The following is a 10600-nucleotide window of genomic DNA, read 5'->3' on the forward strand; positions in this document are numbered from 1 at the left end:
CGGTCTTCCTAGGGTTAGTGGAGTAGCCCAGGAGGGTTTTAAGAAAAAGGGAATCGGGAGTTGAATCGGGTCCAGTAGATCTTATTCCGTTTCGGATCGGAAGGAATCGATTAAGAATCGGTCAGTATCTGTCCAGAATCCAGATATCGGATACGAATCGACTAATTCAAACCTCTTTACAGAAAAGAGGGAGATGGTTAGATGGTTCTAAGAATCAGAATTGGATCGTTGATTCTGTCAAATTGGTTGGTTGGATCTGATACCTAGTTCTCAAGCCAGTTTTTATTCAAAAATCAGCCAATTTCTAGGGTTAGGGTTGATTCTGACAAATTTTGATCGATTTCACGATCGATTTGGCTACAATTATTAGAATTGGGGATCAGATTAGTGAATCAGTCAATTCGGATTGGAATTGCTCGCAACCAATCTTGATTCTAATCGATTTGATACAGTTAATTCATAATCCAAAACCCTAAAATCATTGAATTTTTAGATCTGAGGACTGATTCTAGGGTTTTTGGATATCTCAATGCCAAATTGAAGGCTTCTGGATATCTCATCCATTTTGGCCACATTGATCATTTGGTTAATCCAACCATTGAATAAATGGGAGATCTCCTAGATAGAGCATTTGTTGATTTTGGTGGTCTATCTCAAATTAGATGTTCGACCATGTATAGGTCTTTTCATTTTTCAGGTCTTTTCATTTTTCAAATCCTTGCTCTTTAAACAATTTAAATATGGAATTAAATTTTTAAGCAATTGTTGTTGTGCTATTCTATCCATGACAATGTTGAACTGACAACACAATTAACCTAAAACTGATCATTCGGATGTATCAACAACTTGAATGATAAGAGGCATTGCCAGGTTGGAGATCGATTTTGATCATTGTTAGTAAAAATACGTTTAAAACGGTGTTTTTTTTTTGCTTTTTTGGTAGGATTTTAAATGTATTTTGCAAGGAAAAATGGTAAAACGGCCAACTTTCCGTTTTAAACGCATTTAAAACATGTTCATTTTTTGGTAATTTTTTAAAATCTTCTATTGTTTTATGTTTTAAACGCATTTTAAACATGTTCGGTTTTTGGTAATTCTTTAAAATCTTAGACTGTTTTTTGTTTTAAACGCAATTAAAACATGTCCACTTTTTTTTATGGTTTTTTAAGATCTTGGATTGTTGAAAACAATGGCTTTCTTAACTGACCATCTCTCTCTCTCTCTCTCTCTCTCATTCCTGAACTCCAGTCGACCTAATTCTTTCGCCAATGTAATGTTGATTTAGACTACATTTCTCATGATATCACCTTCAACTTATATTCAATGCGTGAATGCTGAAAAAGGTTTCTAAAGTGATGATTCTCAACTCCAATTGAACATGCATCACTACGGGAGTGCGTAAACTATGTTAACAAGTAACAACAATGAACAACACCATAACCAAGTCACATTACTCAATAGGACTTTGAACATTTTTTTGTTATGGTGTACATATTTGGAATTGATGTTGAATGATATTTCTTGGACGCATGAATTAAGGTAATAATTTCTCAATTTATAAATCCCCCTTTTTATCCCTAATTTTTTTAAATTTACACATTTAAAACCCCATTTCTATTTTTCTTTTTTCTTTTTTTGCCATTCAGAGTTTTACGCCATTTCCATTTGTATTTTTTTCCTATTCCCGTTTTTGCTAACTATGGTTCAGACCATCAAAATGGCTTATAATTGAGGTTTGATCTGATCCCAGCTCCCAGGAGAGGCAAAACAGTTTCATTATTAAACATTTAGACCTGTCTACAATCTTGTTAGTACACAAGAATATACAAGTAGACTCAGAAAGTAATTTTGTTATAACCCACCATGTTTTTTCCATCATTTTTTCTTCAATGGACCGAGTTCTTCATACAGAAGTGACTTCTCAAAGAATGCTGGAATCATTATGAAGGCACAAAGCAAAGTCAGACTCAACTGAAAAATAACTCAGAGTAGGGCATGGAATGGACAACCTATCCAACAGATTTAAGCAGCAGCATATGGACATATAGTCAGTGTGCCAGAACATCATCTAGCAAAAGCAATGCAGGAAGGAAGGAAGGAACCCTCCTTTGAAACAACAACTCGGGAATTTTCCTTCCTTTTTTTTTCTTTTACTTTCATCATAAATGAAGAGGTGACTCCTTTTGCTGCTTAAAATTGACTAACAAAACCAGAATCAGAATTTTAATCATGAGAGGAAAACTTATCTTCAAAACTTGATACACCTAATAAGATAAAAAAAACTTGGGTGTGTGAGCTAATAGCAGAGTTTCCTGATCAACTACAACAAGAGGTGAGACAAATTAAGAAAAGTGCTTGAAATGCCAAACGTCCTCCAAAAAGTTGCAAATTTCCCACGAAGGGAGCTGCACACTCAGAATAAGGCTATAACCAGATCAGAGTCTGTTTCCATCACAAATTTGGTACACCCCAATGACCAAGAGACGAGAAAGCTTTGTACAAACAGTGGCACATACCGGTAAAGGGGGGTGCCTTCAGAACGTTCTCCATGCCCTGCGCTCCCGACCAAAAATACCAGAACAGTCACAAACAACTGCACCATATACTGCATAAGGGTAGGCAAAATGCCTCTTTTGCATCATCTTGAAGAATCCATAAACAGGAGGTGTCCAAAAAGAGCCTTCCCCGTCTGGATCGTTTTCAGGTAGGGTGTCCAGATGTATGCAAGTTTCCTCCAACTCCAGACACAAGCTGTTCGCCATCAACAAGGTTTCAGCAGGACTGCAATGAGTATAATCAAAGGCAAACTTGTTCCAAGAAAACTAGTCTTCCAAATTTATGAAAACAAAACAGTGTTAGATTGACTAATTCATCCAATATCATCTTTGGAAGGACCGGGGATTTCAAACCAACTTTTGACCCATTCTGCAAACGAACTCTGGCCAAGAAGTTAGAAGCTCCAAACTATGCGTGGAAAAAAAAAATGATGCAGATAAACACAGTATTGGGCTTATTTTTCTGTGGAAATAAACCTTGAGTTGAGTTGTTTATGTGTTGGGCCAAGTTGAGTTATATATGAGTTGGGCCTTTTGTCCAGTGGGTTTTCTTTGTAATAGGCCACTTAAATAGCCCTAAATTACAGATTAGAGGTAGGAATATGGAATTTACGTTATTAGTTTAGTTTGACTGTTTTATTTCATTAAGTAATTGTTATTTACTTGGTTGTTAATAATAGAATAAAGTCTTGTACGAATAGAAAGCCTAGTACTACATTGGATAGAGTTTTAATCACGTGGGACACCTATTCTAATTAGTTAAGATAGAGTTTTAGTAATAAGGGACATCTATACCTATTAGGGATTGAGTTTCCTATTTCAAATACATTTTTTTTCCTAATGTAAATACACTTTTAGTTTCTATACATTGATGTTAGAGCCATAGAGCTCCATATGATTATATTTTTAATAAAGATGGCTTTTTGTTGTCAGTTTCTGCGATTCAAACAAACTAATGTGAGATTCAGTAGCAACCCTTAGTGGGATTTTAAGGATCAGTTTGTGGGATTTTAGCAAGTTCTCAGTGGGAAGCTGAGTTCATATCTTCTTCTCTATTACTCTTCAAGGTTTTGGGTATCCTATCTCAAATAGAATACCACCATAACTTCTAATCTGGCTGTTGGATTCAAATCGTAATTTTAGTTGTTTCTGGTTACGTTATTAACTGCATACCAGATTATTATATTCATCCGAGTTGTTTCAATATTCTTCAATTCCGGCCATATCACATTCATTGTGATTCTGGTTTACTATTTTGCTTCAGATGCTAAGTCTTTAGGCTTCTACAAACCCATAAAAAAAAAAGGACTGAGTTTTCCTTCAGCTATGGTTAATGGATTCCCATTCACTGTGGGCTTCTCGATGAATGCGAGAGGGTATGGGGGGTATTTGGGGACATACCAAAATCCTATAGGTTTTTGTGAACCCAAAGTGGTGGCTGAACCTTCACCGCGCGGTTAAGGAAAATTTTGTCCTAAAAAAAAAATCTCTGATCGTGATACCAAAACTCAGTCAACAACTCTTTCATGCCGAAATAATATGGGCACTGGCAACCCATGTTCAAGACAAAAACTAAAAAAGAGTATGAGAAAAACAAAAGCCTTTGACAGATCCCTGAACTTCATAGAAAAGGCAACCACATTTTCCATCTGCATGCTCCAGATGAAAGAAAATATCAGAACCAACCTCAATGCGTTGCATCACCACCAATCTCACAAATTTTCAGCTTGAGTGGAACTGCCATCCTCCTTTATAGGAAATGTTTCACAAATTCACTTTCTTTGGCTATTGTTGCCTAACAGATTTTCCAATATGCCCAACGAAGTTTTAAGTACTAACATATCAGAAAATGAAAGTATCTAGCAAATCTTTGGCTAAAAAAAAAACCTTGATATAAATCTATGTCTCAGTTAGTTTGAAATGCATATGTTTGGCATAGTAAGAGTTCATTAAATGTTTTCTATTTATAGAATAAAAGTTCATCTTCAGCGTAGTCCCTGTTTCATGCCTTGATAGAAAGCAGACCAGCTACAAGCAAAGTGATTAACCCCTTTGTTACTTCTGATATTCATTCTTTAGTTTTTGGCCCAATTTGTGTTTTACAATATCTGGCCTGGCATATGATGTGTTCCAAAAGTCCTCCCTCCCAAATGAGAAAAGGAAAACTGACATAATAACAAGGTAAATGAAATAACGGTCAATTTACAACACAAAAGGACATCTGCCACAGTGGTATTGCTCTATTCATTAGTAATTGAAGTCTAGAAGACGACGCAGATCATTTACCTAGGGTCAATGAACCAACTAACTAATCCAAACAAGCATTCTGAACATCAGTTTGTCGAACTGTTGAACAGTCAATGTTCCAGAAACCATGTCCACTCGGACATGGGTTTAGGCTGTCCAGGCCTTCTGAAGGCAAACACCCCCCCCCCCCCCAAAAAAAAAAAAATGTGAAAACACTGATATTTTAACACCTAACTAATAGCCAACAAAGTAGAATGGCTTTCAAATACAACAGATCACCTGAACTTGTGAACTAGGAGTATCAACAGAATCTGGGTTGATCATGAACGTCTACAAAGATTCAATAGGTTTGGTGCTTACGTAAATAAGCATTTGCCAAAACCCAGCATAATTGACAATGCTGTAACCTCACAAAACCAAAATATAAAACAGAGAAAGTTTGGAGGAACAAAATCCCACAAATAAAGGCAATGTCAATTGCTTTGTGAAACAAGCAAAGGAAAACAAACGTAGATCCCATGACTGGCCTACAATACCAAAAAAAGAAGAAGAAGAACCAAACTGGTCCAGCAGCAACTAGCCCATCGAACCAGGTTTTAAAGGTCCAGGATTGGACCAGCTCGAGCCAGCCCAGCAGGTCTTCTAAGACCCAAAAAGTGCTGCTCGAAATTTGATGCAACTGACCTTTGACCAGTTAAGCTGCACCAGCTGATTAGTTTAGTTTCTAATTTTGTGTCCTCCCTTTTTTTTTGTTTAGAAGGCTGGAGTCTATAAAGCCTTAGTAGTTTCTATTTTCAGTTAGTTTCTATTTTCCATTAGTTGCTATTTCCTACTTTCTATTTTTGTAAGCTTGCCAAAGCTATTTATTGCCAACTATTGTAAGAAAGGATCACAACTTTGATGAATGGAATTTTGAGGCAATACTTGCACTCGGTTATGGGAGGGAATTCCCTGTTCAACAGCTGAGACAGCTGTGGGTGAGAGACCCAGGGCTGAGAAACCCCCCCCCCCAACCCACCTCTATCTCGAGCTCTTTTTACTCTTATGTTTTATTCTCTGTTGCTGTTATTTTAAGACTATTATTCCATCAAGTTAACTGATGCAGATACACTGCCTTGGACCGACTCAAACCCAGTTAGGTATCCAGATGGAGATGAACCGGGTCCAGTTTGAGTTTTGGGTCTAGTAGGACATTAGGAATTTATTTTATTTAGGTAGATAATATATTATTCAGTAAATTTTAGAAAGTGGGATAAGTTTGCAAGTGTTAGAGTTGGTTAGGAATCTTAGAAGATTGTTTCCTTGTTAAAGTTTGTTTCTAAGTTTACTAGGTTTCCTTTGTTAGTTGGATTTTCTTTTTTTAAATAGCTTGTATTAGGATGAAATTTCAGATTGAATAGTATGGAATAGTTGAGTTATGGTTTGAAGCCAGTGTGGCTATGCGTGTGCATTCTTCTCCCCCACCACCACCACCACTTCTTCTTATGCGATTTCTTCTCTTTTCCCCTGCAACTCTGATTCTCTCAGTTCCCCTCTTCTCCTAACCGACCGTCCACCATTAGCTGCTGCCAAGCCCTACCTGTGATAAGGAGATTTCCTTCTGTGTTGCTGAAGATCAGACACCAAGCTTCTATTTTCAGACCACTTGAGTGATGCAGCTCCAAGTAGGATGAAGAAGAAGAAGAAGAAGTCCTAAACTTAGGATTTAATTAGGGAGACATAGGTTAGGTTTATTTTGCTTGCATTTTCCATACTTAGTTTATTTTCTGCTTTTTAAATCGAACCGGTTTAAATTGGTTGCATCCAATTGGTTCAGTTGGTCTGATTTAAATGAAGTGCTCCTATTGGCTAATACGTTCTTAAATCCTATTGGCTAGTAAGGAATCTTCTTTTAAATCACTAGTTTTAAGTTAGATTCTTTTATTTTAAGTTAGTAGGGGTAGTTAGGTCATTACACTGTTTTAATTAATTAATTAGACTTAAACCTCTCCCTTCCACGATTTTGTGAAGGAGAGGTATTTAATTTGTAGTAGGAATTGGCCTATGGCCTTATTATAAATAAACAAAATCGTGGAGGGCTCCCCACAATTGAATTTTAGAAAAAAGAAGATTGTTTGCTGACTGCCGATTGCTGCTGCTGCTGCTCCTTGGAGTGTTGCCTTGTGGATCTATCAAGGAAGGACGGGTGGACTTCCTGTGACTCCTTACGCCGTGACGGCTGGGAGGTTCTCTCTTTGTGAAGGTGGTTTCATCCTTCAGTGATCAAGCTGCTGCCGGTGGAATCCTGTGGTAAGTTTGAATTTAAATTCTGTTTTCCATTCCTTTTCCTTCCCCATTCGATTCCCCTTTAATTTCTGTTTTAATTTCATAAACCCTAGTTCAATCTAAGTTCTGTCCAGCCCTATCCCCTCACCCAATTCCTCTCAGATTTCAGGCATATCATCCCTATCCCAGCCCCTATACTCGATCCTAGTTTGAACCCAATCTGATCATCTAAAACCCAACTTCAAACCCCCATCCAAAACCCTAAGTTTCTCCCTAGAACCTGAAACCTAACACCCAAACCCTAATCTTAATTCTGCAGGAATTTTAAACTCATCCAAATCTCAATATTTTTATATCAAAATAATTCCCTAGACCTGCTGATCATTACCATATATCACATTCACCCCTAACCCTAGCCTAAACCCTAAATTAACCCTAAACAGCCCCAAATCTGCCCCAAACAGCAGACTCGACCAGAACCTGATTTTAATCTGGCTCCTAGTAGGTCTCCTACCCATCTAGGACTACATTATTAAGTCCTGCTGCAACCTGGGATTTCTCTGCAGAACTCGATCCTCTGTTGGTGCCTATTCCAAGTCCTGCTCACTACAGAATTGTAGAGCTTTGTTCTACCCCTAAAGAGGACTGCTTGATCCCTATTTTGTTCCCTTTTATTTCTTGTTGCTACTACTTCTGGATCCCTACAGTGAGTATCTAAAGTTCTCTCTCTGTTCAAACCTAACTCTCAGATTTGATTGATTACTTTCTTCTACTTAAGTCTGAGTCTGTTTACCTGAGTTCATTAGAGTTTGAAGCCTATTTTGGGACTGTTACCTGCAGTATAAAGTCTTACATTAAAAATAGTGAGGCAATATAGTAAACATTAATAATTGAGCAAGAACAGTAATAGTCTTCATATAGGCTGAAGCACATCAAAATTGTATATCCTGCAGTTTTTTTTTTGTGTGTGTGTGTGTGTGTTATCCGGTAAAGACAATTGAAAAAAAAATCCTACTAAAAATATAATCATATGAGTATACAAATATGTAGATGTTCTTTCACTCTTCCAAAAGACTGAAACAAGGTGCCACTCTCGCTACAGGACAACATTGTTCCAATCAGTACAGACAATAATTTAAGAAAGTCGCAAAAGTTTCTGGGCATTTATTTTTCTGTTTTCTAGAAAATAGTGACATCCAAAAGCAACATAAAAATAACTTCAACTCTCTATATGTACCTAACGAATGGTTATAACCATCACACAATCATGTTCGAGATCCATCAAAATTCCTGAGAGGACTGAAGGGAGCTTTGCCTGGTGACTTTTATCAACTAACATAATCCAGAAGTTCACTTTTTGAGGCAGATTGTCTGGTGGAAGATAGTGGTAGATAATCCAGGAAATCAGAGAAGAGGTTCACATTCAGTATTAAGTGGATTAAATCATGGCATTTAGAATTTTTTTGAAACTCTGAATCCTCAGAAACATAATCTCTGGGTTCAAAACATGGATATTCTAAGACTATCTCTGGTGCCAGCAGGTTAAGATGATGATCACTAGATGAGGGTTCCAAAGGCATGCTTAACTGAGTCACCTGAAATTCAGTAGTTGCCTTGCGATAATTTCCAAGCTATTGGCTATAGCCAAAAGGGCAAAGTCTTTCGGACTGCTACGCATTAATCTATCAGAAAATATCAAATAAAGATGCCAGAGGTTCTAAGATGGTAGTAGAATCCTGGTCTACAAAATTTCGAACTATGTAACTCTTGCCAGGACATACTCGGATAAACCAGTGACCACATCTCTCCAACAATATTGTATGCTAATTATCAGAAAGGAGATGACTTGATTGTGGAACAGAAAACATACCCTTAAATTAAAAGACCACGAAATATATCGCAAACCCAAGAACATAACCCAAAATGCAAACTAGAAACATGAAGTGGCTAATTCTACAGTGCAAACTGGATACAGGAAATAAGTAATGAATCCACACATACATGACTACAGAACCACCTATCTGCATCCTTGGGAGCAACCTGTTGAGTATTATAGAAAAAAAAATGAACTTGGATCCATTTAACACAACTAAGAATTAATACTCCATAAAGATACCAAATTAGTCATCAACTATAACACATTGCAGATTGTGGAAAAGGACCCTCAAAGAGAGGGAATAGAACATTGACAAGAACACGCATAATTTGAACACCCAAAGAAATTCAATATGATTTCATATTATAATCAGAAAGGAAAAAACATGTAGCAAATAGACCAGCCACAAGAAAGCACAAGAAGGAATAGTGCAAACGATTATTTTCTTTTCAGAAAAAAACACACCTGAGATGAGAGTTCAGGCTTGCGTTCCCGCCAAAGCCTTCATCTGGACGTGATTGTGATTGGAATCTCCGCCTCCGGAGGACATAGTGGGCAATGCCTCATAGGAGCCAAGCCTTTTCAAACCAACGCTCTTAGCTATGGCTGCATAAACACCAATGACGGTGACGAGAACAAAAGTGACATGAACCACAAATGCGAGATCCAGAATAGCAACGGCCCTAAACCTAGACTCCTCTAGATCACATTTGGTGGAACCCTCGACCCCATTGACGACATCCAAGAGACGATGACAACCCTCGGGGATGAAAGCCTCGACATAAAGCGACAAACCAGTCTGCAAAGCCCAGAGCCCCTGGAGACAGATGGAAGCGCCGAAACCCACATCGGCGATGAACAATCTGGGCTGGCAAGCGAGGAGGAGGCAGAGGAGGGCAGAGGCAGCAGAAATCCAGGAGGAGACGGAGTCGCATTTGGCCTGGAGATCGGAGATCTGGAAGGAGGCGGCGGCGGAGGAGATATAGTAGTGAAGGAAGAAGACAACAGAGGCTATTGCGAAGAAGAGGTCTGAGGGGATGGGGAGGAGGGAGGTGGTGGAGGAAAGGAGGAGCGAGATGGAGAGGATGAGGAATAGGAAGAGCACGGCGGCGGACTGCAGGGAGGAGAAACGGTGGACTGGGGTGTGACCTTTGATGAGTGGGTCGGAGTCGGAGGAAGTGAGGAGTTGGTGACCCAAGGCCAGCAAGAGGTAGAGGATGAGCAGGTAGAGCTGGATGTGCTTCAGGGTTGAAGAGGAGGAGGCAGGGGGGAAGGGGTGGTAGGGCTTTGCGGTGTAGTCTCGAGGGGACTTTAGGTGGTTTCGGGTGGTGCAGATGAGGTGGTAGAGCCCCATTGACAGCAGCGTCGAAGAGGAGAAGATGCAGGAAATCAGGGCTGCCATTTTTCAATCAAAATTTGTTTTACAAAAAATTTTGAAAAGAGAAAAGAACAGGGAATTGGCAAATGGTCGTCTCGTCGAAAGACTCAAAGAAGAAGATTCGATTGAACAAACCCACCCGCGAGACTGCCAACAGAGATTACAGGGAGACACCACTCGCTCGAGTCCCGAGTCTCCCGATCCCTCCTTGCTCGAAGATTCGATTGAACAAACCGACTTTCGTTTGGTTTTGGTGCGCTACCCTATTTTCCACTTCCG

The 10600-nt window shown here is 38.9% G+C and overlaps 1 protein-coding gene across 4 annotated transcripts; it reads right to left on the reverse strand.

The window, feature by feature from the left end:
- Positions 1–2342: 2342 nt before the first annotated feature.
- On the reverse strand, positions 2343–10383 carry LOC122667883. 4 transcript variants are annotated; one of them, XM_043864348.1, is made up of 2 exons: positions 9409–10383; positions 2343–2751 (listed from the first exon to the last, which is right to left on the reverse strand). In XM_043864348.1, the coding sequence occupies exon 1, from the start codon at positions 10343–10345 to the stop codon at positions 9422–9424; it is 924 nt and encodes a 307-aa protein (XP_043720283.1). In that variant the 5' UTR covers positions 10346–10383; the 3' UTR covers positions 2343–2751; positions 9409–9421. The 4 variants fall into 4 exon arrangements, with proteins under 4 accessions (XP_043720283.1, XP_043720285.1, XP_043720284.1 ...); XM_043864350.1 differs by having other exon boundaries at positions 2343–2925; XM_043864349.1 differs by having other exon boundaries at positions 2343–2938.
- Positions 10384–10600: the final 217 nt, after the last annotated feature.

This window comes from Telopea speciosissima, chromosome 7 (assembly GCF_018873765.1).
Source record: "Telopea speciosissima isolate NSW1024214 ecotype Mountain lineage chromosome 7, Tspe_v1, whole genome shotgun sequence".
NCBI classification, from domain to species: Eukaryota; Viridiplantae; Streptophyta; class Magnoliopsida; order Proteales; family Proteaceae; genus Telopea; species Telopea speciosissima.